The sequence below is a fragment of the Apium graveolens genome, chromosome 1, assembly GCF_009905375.1.
Source record: "Apium graveolens cultivar Ventura chromosome 1, ASM990537v1, whole genome shotgun sequence".
Lineage (NCBI taxonomy): Eukaryota > Viridiplantae > Streptophyta > Magnoliopsida > Apiales > Apiaceae > Apium > Apium graveolens.
In genome coordinates, this window is record NC_133647.1 from 74914238 (window position 1) to 74937747 (window position 23510).

General features: G+C 39.3%; 1 protein-coding gene across 1 annotated transcript in view; it reads right to left on the reverse strand.

The window, feature by feature from the left end:
- LOC141678368 (uncharacterized) overlaps nt 1–18891 on the reverse strand; it is a 38941-nt gene extending 20050 nt beyond the window's left edge. The window contains exon 1 of the mRNA XM_074484695.1: nt 18459–18891. Coding sequence (XP_074340796.1) covers nt 18459–18891 — 433 coding nt within the window. The remainder of the gene's footprint in view (nt 1–18458) is intronic.
- Nucleotides 18892–23510: the final 4619 nt, after the last annotated feature.

Sequence of the window (23510 nt, forward strand, 5' to 3'; positions counted from 1 at the left end):
TAAAATCCTCATTTTCCACTTCATTATGTTATGGGTTCCTTCTATCTTGATGGCGTCCTCCCTGACTATCACATTCAGGGTTTGCTCTAACTCTTATTCCTCAAACTAGCTTTCATCTAAGATTTCATCTTTAAGCTCTTAAACATTTGGAACCTCAAATTCTATAGGAATACCTCATTATTCCCTTACCATCTTTCTCGATATTAATCTTTTATCTAATTGTTGGCTCTCTGCCTTCATTCATAACTTTTTCTGGCACAATATGATCTTTTCCAATAATTCGGGCTGTATTGCAATCTCAAACAGCTTTTCGGTACCGGCTCCGGTTACCTTCACTTTTATTTCCATTTTCTCAAAATCTCTTATAAACTCTCCAAAAGACATTATCATCTTGAGTCTCTCCTTTTTACTAAGGGCATCAGCCACCATATTGGCTTTCCCCGAATGATAAAGAATCTCCCAATCATTATTCTTGATTAGCTCTAACTGCCTCCTCTGGCATATATTGAGCTCTTTCTACGTAAAAAGGTACTAGAGCTCCTATGGTTTGTGTAAATCTTGCACTTCTCTCCATACAAGTAGTGCCTCCAATCTTTAGGGTAAAACTATTGCCACGAGCCTAAGCTCATGGGCGGTGATATCAAATTTCATATTACCTTAATTGTCTTGACGCAGACGCGATTATCTTGCTGTGCTAAGAAGCACCCTAATTCCTTATGCGAAGCGTCACTTACAAATCACAAAATCTCCTTTTTCCCTCCGGCAACGCCAACATAGGGGCCGTCACCAACCTTTGCTTCAGTTCTTAAAAGTTGTTCTCGCATTTCTCTGCCTATTCGAACTTCTCAGTCTTATGAGTAAGCCGCGTTAAAGGGGCTACTGTCTTTACAAACTTGAACGAACCTCTGGTAGTGACCGACCAATCCTACCTCTGGTAGTCGACCTAACCATGGTCATCAATTCATCAGTGGTCCTTTATTCATTCTTGTCAGGATCCTCCACAGGATCCTCCTCAGCAACAATCCCTTCTAGGACAACATCCTCAACCGCTACATCCTCAATATCAACATCATCCGGTCCTGCATTAGGACGCTCTATTGGATCCACAATCTGATCTCCAATTAGTAATAAAACATCATCGCGTTGATGTTCCTCAACTTCAGGGTTCGGAGTCCCGCTACCATATACGATAACGAACTACGCTTCTATCGCTACATTTATAAGGGTTCCCATAAGGGTTTTAACTGTCAGTACTACGTTAGGTAGTCCGACTATGAACTTGGCAAGAGTTCTTATTATCTTAGTGAACTTATTATCTTAACGTCCCATCATCTCTGAGGTTTATAACGCTTAGCTCTGATACCACTTCTGTAACACCCCCAGATCCGGGTCGTCACGAGTTCCATTTCCCTTAATAACACCCAATCTTAATAATTACTCAACTACTCTGTACTGTGACCCCACCATAAACACACACACCACACGTTATAGTCTCAGAGATGAAATTTAAATAAGTACAAGTCTTTGAATCCACCATTTAAAAGTTATTACAACCCAAAATGATTACTTGATAAATTTACAGTTAATTGCCATTATCTGCTACAAGTTATAATTATACATAATTTGATTCTCAAAAGTAGATGGTCTGAACTATAATGGATCTACCTCTGCAGCTATAGCAGCTACAACATCATCGGGAAGACGCGGGACGCTTCCCACGCGCTTGCGCTGGGTCTGCTGGAGTCTGGCCATCTCTCCTAACTGTTGTTGTGTGATGAAGAAATAAAGCAAGAGTGAGCCTTACAGCTCGCAAGATAATATATATAGTGATAACAATAATATAAGTATCTAAATGGATACTTAATAGCATCTCTATCATATGCAAGATAATTACTTACTAGATATAAGTAAAAACAAGGAATGAAGTTACCAATACTTCACCACACTTATATCATATATAAAGTTACTTGAACTGCCACCGTTCGAAGTATTATAAGTTTTAAGAAAAACATCCCATAGATGAGACCACAAGTTAAGACTTGAATAGATTCAATCTTTGAAAGATTATTGAATGAAAAAGTTATGAGATACTTTATTTAGTCCCGATATATATATAACCACATATATATACCCCTTTCAACATTTCCTGGAACCTCTGTTATGTAAAGTATGAACAGAGTTTGAAACATCCAATGAATTTTGGAAAGGAAAAGAATTTTGGCATAAACCCGATATCTCGCTGATCAGGCAAAGATACCAATAAGTAACCTTTTCTACTGTAGATGGATGAATTCCTCACCGGTCATCACCCTGGCCGCATTAGGACCTCGCGCTAGACCGTACCCCGGCCCCTCACGCGTTGATGGACTGCCACCCAGCCACTTACACAATAATAGACCGTACCCCGGCCTGTCGCTTATGCCGACTCAATGAGATGGGCTTACTTCCCGAACGTTGGGCAAGTAATCAATTCATTTACCAAATCTGCAACCTCGTTGCGAATATAAAATACACCACAGAGCCGGATTCCCCAGGTTTTGAGCGAGTATTTAAATCCCCTTAAAAAGGAAGATCTTAAATATATAAAAAAAATGAGTTTTGGGATCCGCTCTGACTTTTAAAAATCATTTTGAAAACTCGAAAACACTTTAAAGAGTGTTTGGAGTAAGGCTGATTTAATGAAGTAAATCAGTCCCCAGAATATTTAGAAAATGACTGAATATTATTATTTAAATAATATTCCCATAAAGAATAGTCTTTATAAAAATAATTGAAGTAGAAGTATTAAAACTTATACTTGAAACGAGTATTAAATAACCAAAGATATACTTATATGAAAGTATTATCTTTATTTGAATAATCGAAAATAAGTTTGATTATTAACACCTTATTCTTTAATAAAATAAAGAATATATTTTAGAAAATAATCGGAGTCATAGATCCTCAAATGAATATTCAAATAATATTCATTAAATAATATAAACTGAGTCATAAGCCTTCGAATGAATATTCAAATAATATTCAATAAATAATATAAAAGAGTCATAAGCCCTCGAATGAATATTCAAATAATATTCAATAAATAATATAAAAGAGTCATAAGCCCTCGAATGAATATTCAAATAATATTCAATAAATAATATAAAAGGAGTCATACGCCTTCGAATAATATTCAAAATAATATTCATTAATAAAGTAAAAGGAGTCATAAGTCCTCGAATGAATATTCAAAATAATATTCAATAATAAAATAAAGTTAAAGTTATCGAATAAACCTTATTCGATTTATAGTTTGGAAAACTATAACCATATATATATATAAATATATATATATATATATATATATCCATATCCATATATACAAGATTACTCGGGATCCTCGACTCCCGGTTTTAGAAAATATTTTCACCTTTGGGTCCCTATACTAAGGGTATAAGCAAGTTACCGCTATCCTCTAGCATAGGTATTATCAAATGAACCAGCAGATATATATTTCAAGAATATGAAACAGGCATGCATATATATCATATCACATGCTACAATATATCGCAAAAATTTGCTAAATAACCAATAGGCATTTATCGCAAGATCATGCATATACAAATGTATACATCACAACAACAGTGTATCGGATAGAAAACTTGCCTGAGCGACTGGGGGTTACGAATGGCTCGGGACGAGTCTGGTAACCTATAAGCAACAGTAAGTTGGAATTAAACCAAAGTCACTTAAGAAACTAGACTTTAACCATTTAGAGTCCTAATGTTCGCTTTCGCGCTTAACGGTTTACTTAAGTCGCTCGAGTACTCTCGGCTCCACCATTTTTAATAAATTAACCTTTACGAGTTTTAAAGCGATTCCTTCGCGAGTGACTTACCAACTGCCTAATCCACCTTACATAATTGTTTCATACTCCAATTAGTCCTTTAAGGTCTTTAACCAAGGTTTCAAAGTAAGGCGAGGGGAAATGTTTCGTTTGCGAAACGCCGTTACTTAAAACGGTCGTTTTTCCTAAACCGTACATCGGAATCAAACGAACTACATATCAAAACGAAGCTCGTAACATGAGCTATCTAAACATGGCAGTGGTCATAATCTAGCAGTGGGTTCTCGGGTCCTAATGTTATGCACAAAAACAGTCCAAAGAAAATCGGACATTACGACGGCTATGTTTACGCGATTTCCCAAAATTTTACCAACCAATTCAACCACCAATCAATCCCAATTCACAACCCAATCAAAACTCCATCCATACTTTATCATAACAGCCCCAACAACTCAACATTAACAATTTATACTATTCTTTATCATGAATTTAAACTACACTTAAGTTCATTAATCAACAACCAAGATTTACAACTCCAAAAACAACCCAAAACCAACTAATCTCTACATACACAACCATCAAGCCTCTCATGAACTATATTACTCATATTATGCTCTTAACATTCAATAACAAATCTTGGTTAAGAGATTATACCTTCCTTGAAGCTTTTAATCCATGAAAGATCCTTGGAATGTCCATAGAAGCCTTAATATATGCTTAAGCTACCTTGACCTTGCAAATAAAATCAAGAATCACAAATTTGTTCTTGAAAGTTACTATTCACCCTAAACTAAAATGATTTGTTTGAGATAGAAAACCTTTGATTCAAGCACTCAAACTACTTGCTCTTCTTAGTTATGAAATATAGGATCCAAAGAAACAAACCTTATAATTTTCCATGGAGTATAGCTTGTGTTTTGAATTTCTAATTCACCATTTTGGTGAAAAATTCGAAATGAAGAAGATGAAAAGGGGGGAGAGAGAAGCTTGCTTTGTTTTCTTGATCTTTGTGCATAAAAAGCTTGGTTGATATCCTTTTGTTTTGTTAATTACCTTTTACCCATGGTAAAATTTGTGTGGCTTGAAATCAACCAACAATACCTTCCCTTTGGTCATGCTTATGTCATCCTCCTATGTCATCTTCCCACACTTGTCATCTTCTTGTTGGTGTGGTGACATCATCATCACTAACCTCTTTGATTAGCTCTTAATTACTTGGCTAATGACCGCTGATCTGTTATATGGTTCACTTAACTTTCGTTCTCGTTTATCGTTTGAGGGATCATACCCGGGATCTTATTACTTGGGTTCCCTTAACCTTTCTCAATACATTATATTCCTTTTATGATCCTCTCTTATAATCCTTGAATTTAAATCCTTTTAATCATGTTACCTTATACTCAATTCTTTCCGTATCTAGTGGATTTTCGGGAAAAATCAAAGTGTTCGGAATTGGATTCTGACGATCTTTACATACACTTTGTTATGGATTAAAACTACTATATATAATTGCTGTATTTAATACTAAGGAACGTGAGCTCCAAGGCTCGATTTGACTGCTCTTGTATTTCGTGACTCAATCTGCCTTAACAAGATGCCTACGTACCTTGCTGATTGCCAAGGATCAAGTCAAAAAACGTAGTTCTGATTGGTGGGGGTGAGACCCCTTATATAGATGTGGGAGTCCTTGAATTGGACTTGGTATAGGAGACTTGGTGGATAAGCCTCTGAATTAGGATAGACTTAGGAGTCCTAGGAAGTAGGAAGCTGATTCCTTATCCTTTTAGGTCCCCTTGAGGCTAATCTCTAAGGATTTATATCCTCATCGGGACTCTTTTCAACATCTGATTTCTCCCTTATTAATTAATTACGAAATTAATTAATAATCAGGGCTTTTTGGGCCTTTTTTATTCCACCAGGCCTGATCTGGTCCGTCAGGCTTAACCTTTCTGGTCTGAATATTATACATCTTATTATTGGGCCTAGCAGCCCACAGCTTGTACAATTAATGCAGTATTTAATTATACAATCATAATTTATTTATCCCTATCATTTGCCCCCCAACTTTTGGGAAACATTGAATAGGTTTCGCAGAAGTTAAGTCTATTTGTTCCCTTACAGGGTTTCGTTTTTTCGTAAAGTGTGGAGCGACCTACACGTTTACAACGAATTTTTCCTTTTATTTAGGAATTATTTTGATTTCCAGGAATTTTTCCTTTATTTCCGGGATTTTTCCCTAATTTCTGGAATTTTCCCTAACTTTCCTGGGATTTTCCCTAATTTTTCTGGGATTTTTCCTTAATTTATGGATTTTTCCCTTAATTTCTGGGATTTATCCTAATTTTTCTGGATTTTTCCCTTAATTTCTGGGATTTATCCTAATTTTCTGGATTTTTCCCTTAATTTCTGGGATTTATCCTAATTTTTCTGGATTTTTCCCTTAATTTCTGGGATTTATCCTAATTTTTCTGGATTTTTCCCTTAATTTCTGGGATTTATCCTAATTTTTCTGGATTTTCCCTTAATTTCTGGGATTTATCCTAATTTTCTGGATTTTTCCCTTAATTTCTGGGATTTATCCTAATTTTTCTGGATTTTTCCCTTAATTTCTGGGATTTATCCTAATTTTTCTGGATTTTTCCCTTAATTTCTGGGATTTATCCTAATTTTCTGGATTTTTCCCTTAATTTCTGGGATTTATCCTAATTTTTCTGGATTTTTCCCTTAATTTCTGAAAATATTAATATTTTTCAGAAATTATTTAAGGAATTTCCTTATTATTATTATTATTATTTTTTTTTTATGCAGATTTCGACCAGGAATCCATTCGGCCAGGATCCTAGTCGAATTAACCTTCAGTATGCCCTGGTCGACTGAATTTCGAGCAGGTTCTATTCGATCAGGAATCCTGGTCGAATTTCGGCCAGGATTTTCACCCCTTCCTTTTTTTTTTTTTTTTTTTTTTTTTTTTACAATTTTCGACCAGAAATTTTTCGACCAGGATTTTTGTCCCTTTCGGTCAGGAGTCCTGCTTTTTGACCGAATTAGCCATCATTTGATGCCTTGGTCGAAGCAATTTCGGGCAGGATCCATTCGACCAGGATCTTGCCTTGCTTTCTGGTCGAAAGTTCTTCTATTTTATTCATGCTCGATCAGAATTCTGACCATTTCGGTCAGGAACTAATATTTTGACCGATTTAAGTACCATTTCGTGCCTTGATCGAAGCAATTTCGACCTCCTGTATTTCGACCAGGATTTCCCCATGATTCCTGGTCGAATTGGGTCATATTCCTGATCTTTTTATCCATTTCTCCCTGGACTTTATTTTTGGGCCACCTTCACTTAGCTGGGCCTTCATTCTTTTGGCCCATTATGACTGGATTTTGGGTTATGGGCTGTTAACCTTAAATATCTGGGCCCTTTTCTGGGCTTTTTAAACACTTGGGCCCTTAGCTGGGCTTTATTTTTTCAAGGTTTTTTTAGAATTGGGCCTCATTTCTAAGCCCAAATTCCAAACTCTTCTAATATCTTTCTGGATTCTTCCAAAATCTTGAAAAAACTCAAGTTTTTCTTTTGATTTTTTCTAGAATTCTCTTGAATTTTCCAGGAACTTCCAGAACCTTCCAACTTTTGGGCCCAAATGGGCTTTTTAAGGTCCATTATCCATTTATTTCTCCTATATATAGGTGGGATGAGAGTGTGATTCTTCACACCTCTCATTTCATTTCTCTTCATCTCGAACTTTCTAATCTTCTCCTCTCTCAAATCCACTCCTTCTTCCTCCCAAGTCTTTTCCAGTCTTTACTAGATGGCTGACAAGAGTTCCGAGAGGGCGGCCAAGATAGCCTCGGCTTCAAAACGAGGTAAGGATATCGAGATCCGCTCTTCATATATGTCTTTAATTGATATGATTAATACTAGGGGGGATGAATATCCTTCCACTGCACATCTCGACTCCTTTAATCACTGTAATACTTGGCATAACATAGATTTCAATAAACTAAATGCTCGTTATAACGTCCCTCCCCCCTTTAGACTAGTTCCAGTCTCTGGTGGTGACCGCACTTGCCACTGGAGGCCCGATACTCTCTTCATCTACACCGACGCCCTTAATGCTGGGCTTAGGTTCCCTTTCCATCCTTTTATCCCTCATCTTTTGGCTGACTTGCAAATCAACCCGTGTCAGCTTCCTCCAAACGCCTGGAGGAATATTCTATGTTTTATGGTTTGTTGTCTTAGGGAGGGCTTTCCTCTTTCTGTAGCCGTTTTTAGGAAAGTCTTTCAATGTTACAATAGTTCTTCCAATATTTGTGGCTGGGTTTATGTCAAACAAAGGCCCAAAAGCAAACATATCTTTAATAGCGCCTCTATTCCTGATAATAATCCAAATTGGAGGAATAGTTTCGTTGGGTTACGTTGGGAGAATGGCGACTGGGGCACGCTCTTTCGATCTTCCTTCGGGAAGGTCAGTGATGGTAGCCTCAAATCCATTCACTTAACTCCTGAAGAAACTATCATTTACAATGGGCTCACTCAGGATGATGGCACCACCACCAGCTGGACTCTTTTAGAAGAGTTTTCCCTGATTCATGTGGGACTATCCTCTGTTTCTCAACAGGGTATTTCTCTTCCCTTCTCAATTTTTCTTTATTTCACGCATTATTAACATCACTTATTTTGTCTTTTGCTTTGTTTCAGCTGCTAAGGAGATTAACGAGGACAATGTCCCCTTGGTCGAGGAAACAGCTAGGATGAAGAAAGCTCGGTTAGCAGGCCTAGACACCCGAGGAAAGGCGACAGAGCCTATCTTCTTGAGAAAGCACAAGGAGCCTATGGGGGAGGCTTCAACTGAAGGAGCCGAGGGCCATAATGCTCCTATCACTGCTGCTGCCCCTGCTGCTGCTGCTTCAGGCGCCTTTCAGCCTCTCTGGGGATTCCGCCGAGGGGATACCGTGGTTGGTTCCACGAAGCATGCTTGGGATTGGTCCTACCATAGCGTGACTCCAAAGGACTTTACTGATGTGGTGGCCACCCCTGACCTTGAGAGGATTAAGCTCATGGGAGCCCAATCTCTGGCTTCGGTATGCCTTCTCTTTTTTAAACTTATTTCTCGTTCTTGTAGCACTTTCTTGCCTTATACTTTGTTAATTGTTTTGTTTCAGTCTAACGCCTACTTTCAAGGCGCTGTGAGGCAAGCCGAATCATGGAAGCGGGCTTCTGATAAGGCCGATAATGCCCTCAGGAGGCAGCAGAAGTAGTATGCTACCCTGGAGAAGAAGCTCAAGCGCAAGGAGGAAGAACTCGGAGAGTCTAACGCCGAGCTGGTGGTACTTCGGGCGGATAAGGATAAGGCTATAGACAACTATCTGGACTCGGAGGAGTTTGCCCAATCTATGAGGATTAGGGATGATTCAGTCTTTCCCGAGTTTTTTAGGACTGGTTGGGACACGGCCCTTGGGACCGTGAACGAGGCTTGTCCTGATATTAACCCGGCGGACTATATCTGTCCTGATGACGAGGCTTTGCTACAGAGGTTTCATACCCGAGTAGTTGTCTCAGACCATGTTCCTCAGGATCCACTCCTTCCTCCTCCCGAGTCTTCTTCCAGACCTGCTGAGGACGACAGCTCTTCCTCCTCCTCCGAGACGACAGAGACATCCAGCGAGAGTGGAGAGGACGATGATATGGATGCCGAGGGTACTTCAGCTCCTTAGAGCTTTTTCAGCCCTGCGTGGCTTTTTTTATTTTCGAGACTTTATTTATCAAACTTTTGTAACATCTATCAGATCTATCTCATTTATCACCTTTTATGCTTGCATCCATGCATTTGATTTTTATTTGTTAGGCCACAAACATACTTTGAAGAACTTATGAATTTCATAAAATTGTCTGGGATTCGTCCCTTACACAAGTCTTAATAAATTTCGTAATAAAACTAAAACATATAAATCCTAAGCAAGCAAAGCTTCAAGGTGCTTTTCAACCTGCTCGCCATCCTGACGAGTGAGAATCGTACTTCGACCATCTCACACGTAGTAAACCTTCAGGTTTTGTGCGTGCCAGGTTCTCGGGACTTCAAAACCATCCATAGTCTCCAGCTTGTAGGTTCCTCTACCCTGAACGCTCTTGACTCTATACGGCCCTTCCCAATTTGGGGCAAGCTTTCCTTTCTGTCCGACACCAGAAGCCTCTATTTTTCTCAAGACTAGGTCACCTTGTTTGAAAAACCTCTCTTTAACCCTTAGGTTGTAGTAGAATGAAGCCCTTTTCTGATATTCTACTATCTTTGCGTGTGCTTTATCTCGCACTTCATCGATTAAATCCAGGGCTAACTTCTGCCCTTCCTCATTTTCTTTTTCATCAAAAGCCTGAATCCTTGGAGAAGAATGTGATATCTCCACGGGAACTACTGCTTCCGCCCCATATGCCAACATGAAAGGAGTTGCATTTGTCGTGACTCTACAGGTAGTCCTATAGGCCCACAATATGGGAAGTATCTCGTCCACCCAATTATTTCTTGACTTCTCGATCCTCTTCTTTAATCCATCCAGGATTATCCGATTTGCTACCTCCGCTTGCCCATTGGCTTGCGGGTGAGCCACAGAGGTGAATCGTAACTCAATTTCATTTTCTTCACAATACTTCTTGAATTCCTCATTATTGAATTGCGTTCCATTGTCAGTGACGAGGATACGGGGAATTCCATATCGGCACATAATGTTTTCCCACAGGAATTGTGCAACCTGCTTAGTTGTGATTTTGGCCAAAGGTTTGGCTTCGATCCACTTAGTGAAATAATCAATGGCTACAATCAGAAATTTCCTTTGTGCCGTGGCCATAGGAAAAGGCCCTAGAATATCCATCCCCCACATGGCAAAGGGAATAGGTGAGTTGATAGAGGTCAGCATCTCGGGGGGTTGTCTAACAATTGGTGCATGCTTTTGACAGCGGTCACACTTCTTCACATATTCTTTGGCATCAGCCATCATTTTTGGCCAATAAAAGCCTAAACGGGTTAACTTATGAGCCAAGGCCCTGCCCCCCAAGTGCTGCCCGCAAATGCCTTCATGCACTTCCTCAAGAGCCAAGCGTGCCTCATCGGGCCTGAGACACCTCAAGTAAGGAACCACGAAAGATATTTTATATAGAATCCCATCTATCAAAGAGTACCTTAGTGCTCGAACAGTTAACTTCCGTGCCTCAATTGTATCGCTTGGCAACCAACCGGTCTGAATGTGAGCCTTGATGGGATCAATCCATGACGTTCCCAAGCCTACGGGAGCCACAAGCTTAACATCTATGCTTCGTGTCTTCAAAACACGGAAGTACACACTTCCTGAACTTTCTTCAATCTCAGATGAAGCAAACTTTGATAGCGCATCTGCTTTAGCATTTTCTTCCCTTGGAATGTGTTCAACATGGCATTCATTAAATTGGGTCATCACAGCCCTTACTAGGCGAACATACTTTGCCATCGTATCATCCCTTGCTTCAAATTCTCCCTTTACCTGGGATATGATCAACTTCGAGTCTCCACGGACCTTTAAGTTTTTGACTCTAAGTGTCCCAGCTAGACCAAGGCCAGCAATCAGGGCTTCATACTCTGCCTCATTGTTTGTGGTTGGGAAGTCTAGCTTCATGGCATACTCAATTAAGAATCCATCAGGGCTTTGCAAAACCAACCCTGCTCCACTGGAATTTGTTTTTGATGCTCCATCAAAATAGAGAACCCAATATTCTTTCTTCTTGTCCCCATTGTCGACTCCCTTGTCTTGAGGTGTGGTATCTTCCTGCCCCCCGACTTCTTGGTTGGGTATGGTACATTCCACCACGAAGTCAGCTAGTGCCTGGGCTTTTATGGCCATACGTGGCTTATACTTGAGATCGAACTCTCCCAACTCTATTGCCCACTTAATTAGTCTCCCACTTGCCTTGGGACTGTGAATGATATTTCTCAGTGGCTGATTTGTTAGCACTTCAATTTGGTGAGCTTGAAAATAAGGACGCAGCTTTCTTGAAGCCATTACCAAGGCTAAAGCGAATTTCTCAATGGCTGAATAATTCAACTCAGCACCATGCAAAATTTTGCTGACATAGTATACGGGTTTCTGGACTTTCAGTTCCTCCTTAACCAACACCGCGCTCAAGGCGCTTTCTGAAACAGCCAAGTACAAGAATAAAACTTCACCCAGAACTGGCTTGGCCAACAACGGGGCCTGGCCCATATACTTCTTTAACTCTTCAAATGCCTTCTGATTTTCCTCACTCCATACAAAGTCTTTAATGTTCTTTAATGACTTGAAGAATGACAAGCACTTGTCTCCTGACTTGGAGATGAATCGTCCTAGCGCAGCAACCCTTCCTGTGAGTTTCTGAACATCCTTGACAGTTTTTGGGGGTTCCATGTCCAGGATTGCCTTTATTTTATCGGGGTTAGCCTCAATTCCCCTCTTTGAGACCATCAATCCCAAGAATTTTCCAGATCCTACTCCGAAAGCACACTTCGTGGGATTCAACATCATCTTGTGGTACCTCAGGACCTCAAAAGCTTCCCTCAAATGGGTTATATGATCAGTCTTTACTAGACTCTTGACTAGCATGTCATCAACATAGACTTCCATAGTCTTCCCAATAAGATCCTTAAAAATTTTATTCACCAACCTTTGATAGGTGGCTCCTGCATTCTTGAGACCAAACGCCATAACAAGATAACAATAAACACCAAAGTCAGTGATAAATGATACCTTTGGAATGTCATCCTTATGCATTTTGATCTGGTTGTATCCGCTAAACCCATCCATGAAACTCAGCATCTCATGTTCAGCGGTGGCATCAATCAAAGTATCAATTCTAGGCAGCGGAAAACAGTCTCTGGGGCATGCATCATTCAGATCGGTGAAGTCTATACACATCCTCCACTTTCCATTAGCCTTCTTCACCATTACAGGGTTTGCTAACCACTCCGGAAATTGAATCTCCTCAATGAAACCAGCCTCTAAGAGCTTTTCCACTTCCTGCTTTATAGCCTCTTGTCTTTCCGGGGCAAAATTTCTTTTCTTTTGTTTCACTGTCTTCCGGCTTGGATCCACGTTTAACTTGTGGGTAATTAACTCCGGGTCTATGCCTGGCATATCAGCTGCTGACCATGCAAACACATCACTATTTTCTTGCAAAAATTTCACTAACTTCCCTCTAAGGGGCTCCTCTAATGTAGCTCCAATGAAAGTCATCCTCTCAGGATTCTTGGGATCTAAAGGAACCGAAACCAATTCTTCTGCTGGCCTTCCTCTATTCTCATCATTTTCTCGAACATCCATATCTTCAATAGGAAGAACCTGCCCCCCGACTCCATCTGCCCTCAAAGAGGCCACATAACAGCTTCTAGCCATTTTTTGATCTCCCCTCTCTTCTCCAATCCCGTTTCGGGTGGGAAACTTCATGACTGAATGGTAGGAAGAGGGGACTGCCTTGAAGGCATGTATCCCTGTTCTCCCCATGATAGCATTATAAGTTGAACTAGCCTTTACCACCACAAAATCCAGCATCTGCGTTGCTTGCCTTGGCTCCGTACCTATGGTGGTTGGCAATTTAATTATCCCTTCCACAGGACATTCTACTCCAGCAAATCCATATATCGGCATGTCGGTTGGTGTCAACTGGGAGTCGTTATACCCCATCCTTAGAAAGGTGTCGTGGAGCAAGATATCCACAGAAGCACCATTATCCACAAGGACCCTCTTAACCGGGCTATTTCCAATTATCGGCGTTATGACCAGCGGGTCGTCATGGGGAAACTTCACACCCTCTAGGTCGGAATCATCAAAAGCCAATGTTACTTCTGTCCTGGCCCTCTTCGGGGCTTCTCCAACAATATGCATAACCTCTCTAGTATATGCCTTTCTGGAATTTTTGGACAATCCAGCAGCAGTTGGACCTCCAAAGATCGTGTTTATCACAGGCCCTCGAGGTCTCGGCCCTCCATAAATGGTGTTTATAACTGGTCCTCTAGGTTGGGGATTCCGACCCTGATCATCTTGGTCCCTCCTACGATCTTCAAAGTTCTTCCTTCCATTATTGTTTCTGTCTCCTCCATCTCCAGTATACTTGTTCAGCCTTCCTTTTCGAATCAAAAACTCAATTTCATCTTTCAACTGCCTACACTCATCGGTGTCATGGCCAACATCTTTGTGAAACCTGCAATACTTGCCCTTATCTAGCTTGGCGGGATCAGCCTTCAAGGGCTTAGGCCAGCGAATATCTCTGTCTTTCTCAATCTCCATCAAAATATGACTTCTGGGAGCATTCAGCTTAGCGTATTCAGTGAACTTTTGCCCAGGTCCTCCCTTCTTGGGGGTTGAATCAGGGTTTTGTTCAGTTCTAGGATATTTATCCTTAGCGATATACTCCAAATCAGTTTTTCGTTTCTTGCCTCCAGTGGGCTCATTACTTACTACGGTCTTCCTCATACTTTCTTCAACCTTGATATACTTCCCTGCCCTCTCTTGGAGCTGCAACATGCTCTCAGGGGGTCGTTTGGCCAAAGACATCTTGAAAAACTCATCCCTAGTTCCTTGTTGCAGTGCTATCATGGCTACCTTATCATCAAGGTCTGGGACTTTTAAAGCCTCCTTTGTAAAACGATTTAGGTAATCTCTTAAGGATTCTTTAGCTCCCTGCACAAGACTCATAAGAGATGCTGAACTTTTCTCATGGACTCTTCCACTGATGAATTGCTTAATAAAAGCCTGACTTAATTCTCTGAATGATCCAATAGAATTTGGGGGTAGGCGACTGTACCATCTTTGAGCCATACCCGACAGGGTTTGAGGGAAGGCCCGACATTTTATAGCATCATTCACGGGTTGCAGCAGCAGTGCATTAGAGAATGTCCTAACATGATTAGCGGGGTCTCCCGTGCCATCATAGGCTTTGATAGTGGGCATCTTAAATTTTCTTGAGATATGGGCATTCATTATCTCTTCTGTGAAGGGTGGAGTTGGATCATCAGGATCTCCAAGGGGAAGGAGATTGCTTGGATCAGTTCTTGGGATAGCAGCCCTTCTTCTTACCGGACCATCCAGGTCTATGATAGGAGGAGGATTTCTCCCCCTAGGAGGTATGTGGGGTCTGGTGGCTTGGTGAGCCTCCAAATCACGCCTCAGCCTTTGGATTTCAGCCTCATGAGCCCTGATCTTTTCCTGCACTTCTTGGGGATTCGCCCCTGGGGTGCTTTGGGGGCGTTGCCTTCCATCGGCCATTGGCTCTTTTCCAGGACGCCTCCTTCTCGGGGCCACTTCATCATCCGAAGATTCGGAGTCTCTCTCAGTGTATGGACCAGAAAATTCCCGATCCTCAGGGATAGGATCCAAACCTCGTATATAGGGGGGCGACCGCCCTCGTGCTTCGCTTCGCCCAGCATATCCACTTCCTCCAACCTCAGGGTGAAGGGGCATCCCATAAGGGGGGTTAGTAGTAACAATAGTTGAATATTCATACCCGACGGGTCGAGAATTCACAGGTATATGTATTTGTTGAACTTGAGGATTCGTACCTTGAATAGTCGGGGGAGTTGTCCCTTGTGGCTGAGGATGAGTTGCCCCTGTCTGGGCTTCCCCCTGAGTAGATGCATAAGTTGAATGGGGAGGAACCTCCACGGTTGATGAAATCACCTGGGTTGTCCCTGATGGTGTTCCCTCCTCCAGAGTGCTGGTTGTTCTCCGTGTTCTCGCCATGGTTGTTGTTGCGTTTTCCCCACAGACGGCGCCAAATGTTATGGATTAAAACTACTATATATAATTGCTGTATTTAATACTAAGGAACGTGAGCTCCAAGGCTCGATTTGACTGCTCTTGTATTTCGTGACTCAATCTGCCTTAACAAGATGCCTACGTACCTTGCTGATTGCCAAGGATCAAGTCAAAAAACGTAGTTCTGATTGGTGGGGGTGAGACCCCTTATATAGATGTGGGAGTCCTTGAATTGGACTTGGTATAGGAGACTTGGTGGATAAGCCTCTGAATTAGGATAGACTTAGGAGTCCTAGGAAGTAGGAAGCTGATTCCTTATCCTTTTAGGTCCCCTTGAGGCTAATCTCTAAGGATTTATATCCTCATCAGGACTCTTTTCAACATCTGATTTCTCCCTTATTAATTAATTACGAAATTAATTAATAATCAGGGCTTTTTGGGCCTTTTTTATTCCACCAGGCCTGATCTGGTCCGTCAGGCTTAACCTTTCTGGTCTGAATATTATACATCTTATTATTGGGCCTAGCAGCCCACAGCTTGTACAATTAATGCAGTATTTAATTATACAATCATAATTTATTTATCCCTATCACACTTATATCCCATATAAAGTACTAATAAAATCTCAGAATATCCATATCAGAACCCCTACATAGTGTGGCATGAAAAGTTTTCTCATTCAGCAAAAACACTATTCATAAGGGTTTCAAAAATTTTCCAAAAATTGGGGTTATTACAGCTGCTTTTGATAGATCCCTAAATGAGATGAGCATTTTTATATATTGTCAGAGTGAAGGATCATTCAAGGTGTCACTTCATCTATTTGAGAATCGTTCTTTGTCAGAGATTTGGGTTCTTTTAAACAAAGTCAAAAGAAGCTCAGAATTGAATGAAGTTCTTCGAGAAAGGCTTAAAGAGTTTGCCAGCAGGGCTAGTCCTCAAGTGGTCAACAATCCTCATCAGGTGAGATTCTTTAAGTCTGATTGTCTTCAAATCTGTCAGCTAGTTGTACAATCTCTTAAAGACTACTCAGCTAAGCATCTGGTCTGGATGGAACATCATTTGAGAACTACTGGATATTCATCCATGTTGAAGACTCAAGCTGCTGACTTGATTCAAGCTTATTATGAAAAAAATGTTAAAAGATACAATCAACTCAAGAATAAGCTGAAGTCAGTTGGAGTTCAACCAGTCAGACCAGCAAGCTTCACTTCAGAAAAGGATCGTGTCTTTGACAAGGAATTGCTTCAAGATTTAGAAGAAGGTGAAGTCAGAAGAGAAGACAACTGAAGTCAATTAGCTCAAAACTCAATGTAATATGATTAGAGCTTTATGAATCAAGATAGTCTAATGTAGTTATATGTTCAGGCTAGAGGAACATCTATCTTGTATTCACTTGTAAATTTCATTTGGAATCTGGAAAATGTTAAATATAATCCAGAACTTTTCTGCTATTTACTTTACATTACTGTTTATATCTTTTTCTTATTTGTTAGTTGAGTTATCCTCTAGGTATTTGTTGTTATTGTCTAACAAACAAATAGGGGGAGATTGAAAGGCATATGTCATAGCCTACTCGTTTATTCGAGTATTTAACTCAACTCAAATAAGAATGTAATAAGTAAATAGTGGATCTATCATCAGAGAGATCTCACAAAGTAACATCTGTCAAAGAATAAAGAAACATTGTTCATCTGCAGACTTGAAGATTCACTAGAAGAAGTTCAAGAATTTGATCATGCCTCAGTGATATAAATCAAGATCGTGGATTTAATCAAGTGACAGAGATCTCGTCAGGGTATCATTTATTACAAGGATTCAATCAGAATATCAAAGTCAAGACATGAAGAAACGTCACCGAAGTTAGTCACTCATGAACCAGACAGTACATCGAGTGTCAGCATTGAAGTGGCGGAATTGATTCATAAGTCTCAGTGACTTTCAGAAGATTGTCAGAAGAATGGATGCTGCTCAGGGTTAGTATTAATTCTCTATTAATTAATTAAGTCATATAATTTAATTAAGAAAATAAATTATATCTGCAAAGATTAATTTATTGATTAATTGAATTAAATTGATTAATTAATTTAGAATTAATATTAAGGATTTACAAGATTTTAATTGGTTTAAAATCTGCTTAAATTCAGCAAGACAATTCATTTGAACTAGTATGACAATCGGTATGACAATTGATAGTCATACCGAAAGTCATGCCAATACATTTAATTGTCTTATTAGAATTTCTGTTTAGATTAAAATCTGTTATTAATTCAGCAAGACAATTTATTTGAACTAATATGACAATCGGTATGACAATCAATAGTCATACCGAAAGTCTTGCTAGCTCATTTTAATTGTCTTGCTAGTTGTAAATTTTGTCATACCGAAAGTCTTGCTGGCCAAAGAAGATTGTCATGCCAGTACATGTTTACATTCGGCTGTTTGATAAAAAGGAGCAGAAGTCTATTATTTCACTATCAATCAAACAAACACAAACTCAAGAACAAAAGAAAAAGGAGCAGAAAAATATTTCATCTCATCTGCAACTTCAAGATCAATTTCTAGATTGTAAAGTTAAATCCAATCAACTAGAAATACTTATCTTGTTCTTGTGTATCAATCTAGCGGATTAAAATCCCTAGAACTTAATCTCAAATCGCATTTAGCATTTGATCTTTTAATTACAAAAATAGAAAAAGTTCATGTCGAATTTATTCTAGATTTGTAATAATTGATTTGAGATTAATCCCTTGTAACCGATACCGTAGTTGTAACACCTTTCAAGTTTAATAAAAGTTTTATTTAACTTGAATTTTGTTTCACAATTTTATTCCGCATTTTATTCGATTAAACGGTATTGTTTACATTCAACCCCCCCTTCTACAAACAAATTGGGACCTAACAGCATCAGCTGCCGTTCCGTATGCAAGAATCCTTAGTGCAGCAGTCACTTTTTGAAGAGATGATAATCCACGAACTCCCACAGCATCAACTCGTTGCGTAAAATAATTATCGTGAGCTGTAACTGCTTCTTCAATTCGTAAAAATAGAGATCGTCGCATCCGAAATCGTCGACGAAACTGTGTTTCTGTGTATGTAGGTGTAGTAGAAAAATAATCACGATATAGTCTATCATGATCTTCTTCTCTATTTCGATAAAGTACACGATGATTCATAGTGGAACCACCATGATACGAGACATAATTCAATCTTTGTCGTCGATAATGAAGGTAAGCAGCATTCATTCTCATTCTTGCTTCATGTTCTTCTTCTTCGGCTTGCATAATGTCAAGAATCATTCGTGTGGTGTTGTCCATTACAAATGAATGGTTTAGAAGTGGGATTGAATTTGAGTTGTGTCTGGAAATTATGTTCTGGCTAACTCTCAGTTTTGTTATCTATTTATAACATCTAAAATATGACCGTTATAAAATATAGCGGTTGAAATATAGCGGTTGGAATATAGCTGTTGCAAATATAGCCATTGGAATATAGGCGTTGCAAATATAGCCGTTGGAATTTGAAATAATACTAAAATACTATATTTGAATTATAGCTAACATCATTGGAGCACAACCCCTTACACATTCAGCAAATTTTATCTAACAATTATTATATATTATTTTAACTAACCATTTTAGCTACTACCATTGGAAATGCTCTAAAGCAGTTTGGACCCTCTAACTATATTTCTAGAAATCTTATAAGAATATAAAAGGCCATAATGTGCGCGGTTTTAAGAGTGTATTAGTCCTCTCTGAATTATAATATCTTAGTTCCACCCAATTCTTTTTTATATTGGTAGATAAAAATATAATTATCTAATTTTATTAATTCTTTTATTCTAAACAAAGATATAATGTTTAAATTTTATACAAAAAATTTAAAAAATTATAAGATTATACTTTGTATAACCTTAAACTGCGTGTCAATTATAAAAAAAACTATAAAAAAATGGGTGGGACGGAATTAAGAATTTTGCATTGTTTTATTATCAATATTGTATATCAAAGTTGTTATAACATTATTCCTAAGGGGGCCGGTCTACAACAAACGTTTGTTGTAGACCGGTATATAACAAACACATTGGCAGCCGTTGGATCGGAGATTGAATGGCTGAGATTAAAGGCGGACCGCGGAAATTTTCAGCGGTCCGGGGTAATTACGAAAATACCCCTAACCACGGACCGCGGAAAATTTCAGCGGTTTGTGGCGTTTTTTGTTTGCCTTATCCCTAGCAAACACAAACTCTCTCAAACAGATATACAAACACAGCAGCAGCCGCGCAGAAGCAGAGAAGCAGAAGCAGCAGAGCCAAAAACCTAACACAACCTAACACAGCGAGCCAAAATCATTCCTCTTTCTCGCAATTAAGGTACATAATCGATTCTTTTATGTTATTTACAGTTTTATTGATATAAATTTATGTTTGTTTTTTTATTGTAGATATGATTTTGTGTATATAATTCGAATTTTTAGTGTTAATTAATGTATGAATCTTTGTGATGAATTAACATATGAAGTGTAGTATGATTAAATTTGATTTTTGAGAAATTCTAGGGTTCATAATTTGGAATTGAAAAATATTAGTTTTTTAGGATTTACTTAATTAAAATTTAATTTTGATTAGTTAAATTCATTTTTTAGGATATATTTAATGAAGAATTAATTTCGAATTAGTGGTTTAATTAATGGTTAAAATCGAATTTAATTAGTGAATTACGTTTATAAATTTGGTAAAATCAAATTTGCATAATTTGGTAAAATCGAAATTTTTTGAATTAATTTAGTTAATTTCGAATTTAATGAAAAAATAGTGTGAAATTAGGGTTTAGTTTAATTTTTTTGAATTAATTTATTTAATTTCGAATTTAATGAAAAAATAGTGTGAAATTAGGGTTTAGTTAATTTATTTTTTTAATTTTTAGTTAATTTCGAATTTAATAAAAATTAGTGTGAAATTAGGGTTTAGTTAATTTTTTTTGAATTAATTTAGTTAATTTTAAATTTTATTTAGTTAATTTCGAATTTGGTAAAATTAGTGTTAAATTCTAAATAAATTAAGAATTTATAATTTATGAAATTAAGGTTAATTTAGGTGATTATATGTGGTAATTGTTTTAATTGTGTACGTGGTGTTTTAATTGTGGTGATTGATGAATTATGTTGACAATATTTTCAGGTATGGATAATTTTGGTGATTTCGGGAATATGTTGCCGGGTCCTAACGCGCATAATATTATTTGGGACAATCGGTATCACGTCAGTGAGGATGTTTGGGATGGTGCAGGGAGAGATGAGTTGCAGAGCTATTCAGGGAACAAGTCATTGCACTTGTGGAAGTTAAGGAGACCACAGCGGGAATTGCTACACATGCTTGGGTTTGGGATTTTTGCAGACCCTGCTGTTGTCTTGACTACTGACACTCGGTTGATATCTGCTTTGGTGGAGCGTTGGAGACCTGAGACCAACACTTTTTTCACGAGGCAGGGCGAGATGACTGTTACATTGGAGGATGTGGGGTTTATTTTAGGGGTGCCAGTTCAGGGGGATGCGCTGACTTGTGGGGTGATAGAGAACAAGGCGGCGTATTTTGCTAATAATTGGTTTGAGCCTTTGACCGAGGAGGAGGTGAAGGAGGCTTTGTATCGGAATAACATCAAGCTGGGGTGGTTGTTTGAGAGATATGGTGCACAGAAGCCTGAGAAGAACAATATGAGGGCCACGGTTGTACATACCAAGGCATATCTGCTATTCATTATGGGTTGTATCCTCTTCCCCAGCATCAACCGCTCTTTTGTTCATGTTCGGTATATGTACCCGTTGATTAATATGCGGGAGATTCCTTATTATGCTTGGGGTGCAGCTGTGTTAGCTCATATATACCGGGGTTTGGAGATTGCTGTAAGAAAGGGCAGCAAGAGCATTGCTTGTTGTGTCTGGGTGTTACAGGTTTGGTCTTACAAGAGATTTTCTCGTATTGGCGTGCCTTTATGATCTCCCGGTCAGGAGGATTATCCGGTTGCTGAGGGATGGGCCTATGCTAGTGATACTCATGTCGGGGTTTCGAAGAAGCGCAGGATGTCAGGCCCTCACCACAGCTTACCGTTCTATAGGGGTGAGTTTGATGGTGTTGCTGGTGATGAGGTGGTCTGGAGGCCGTATGCTAGGTTCGAGGATGTTATGGACAGCGAGATGATACAGGCACAGTTAGCTGGGTGCGGTCGAGTTCCCCTTGTATGTTACGATGTGGTCGAGTGGCAGCATCCGGACAGGGTGTCGAGACAGTTTGGTTCTAGTCCCCAGATTCCACGGGCACCGGTGAACATGGTTGGTTACAGGGGGGCTAAGGATGCCACGTTTGCAGGGGAGGATTGGCTGGTGCGGTGGTTTATTGATATTGGCAAATAGGCCAGGTTCTGTTCAGATTTGGATGGCCTTGTTGATGACTCGGTAGACATAGCTTCGGAGGCTGATTACATGGCGTGGTATGCTGATATATCTCGTATGCGCATAGGGAAGCCCGATCCACAGCCTCAGCAGCAGTACAAGACGAGGGAGTTGTATGATAGCCTTGAGGGCTATGAAGTTGTAAGTGTTTTACAAATATGCATATTTCATATTACACCCCCACACACTACAAAATTTGCATTCACACGTATTTCATCTTGATGATATGATATCCTTGCGGAATTAATGAAAAAATGTTTGCTTGTTTTTGTTTGTAGATGGTTGCCGGGCTTAATATGTTGAAGCAACTGGATGCTAGGGTCCGCGGTCCGTCCCTTTGGTTTTGTTCCAGCAAACTGATCAGAAAAACAGAGCAGAAACAGAGGCATGCATGCAAACCTTCTATTGAAATTGCTTATTTTTTGGAAGTTAGTCCTAAACTAACTTCCACTGATCCAAACCACTCTCAAAAGTCTTAAAATATGGTAATGAGAGTGATTATGAAAAAAAAAATTTCATTTTTTACGTTAAATTGAAAATTCCTTAAAAAAGTCAACAAAAGTCAACGCTTGTCCAAATATTGAAAAAAACCTTTCAACACATTTCATAATAATTTGTAATGTATAGTTCGACTTGTAAATTTTACTTTTCAATCTCAAATTTTTAGGTACACTTTCAATCTCAAATTTTTAGGTACACTTTCAATCTCAAATTTCATACTTTAATTCATAGAAAATTCATATAAATTCATATAAAATTCAATGAAAATACATAGATTCGAATGAAAATTACACGATCAATACAGTCCACTAAATTTTATGAAATATATTGGTCCTAACCAAAAATACCTAGTATATTAGAAAGACCACCGGATAACCGGCGTTGAGCAACTCCTTGCGTAGTATCCACGAAGCATGCAATATGGTAGAGAACAAGTACACAACCATCACGGATATGGCCTTCCGTAAGTTTCCAAGGGTAAGGGTTGGAGTCGTTCCAAATGGTAACGGGAATCGTATTCGAGCCATCGTAGAGACGAAATCTTGCAAAACATGTCCCGCGTTCCCTCTCCGTCCCTCCCATTAGGTGTGAAACCCAACCCTTCACATATTCGATGCGTATTTGGTCCATATTACAACCCTCACGAGGCCTCAAGTTTATAATATCGGCAATCCGATCACATTTAACAAGCTTACCGCCATTCCATCCGGATTTTTTCCATTTTCCATCGGGCGTGTTGTTGCCCAAATTCAAGATCGGAAGGAAGTACGGATCCGGATGAGAGTTCACCAATCTCCACGGTTCAGTACCCTCCATCCAATTGCACGCCTCGATCCAATTTTTGGCCCTATAAGCCTCCTCATCGGGTGGGTACAAGTCCGTTTCCTCTTCCTCCACATGGGGCGACTCGTCATTGTCCACAAGGGGCATCAACTCGGCACATGCATCTTCCATCTCACTAAAGGTTGGTGAGACCACATCTTCC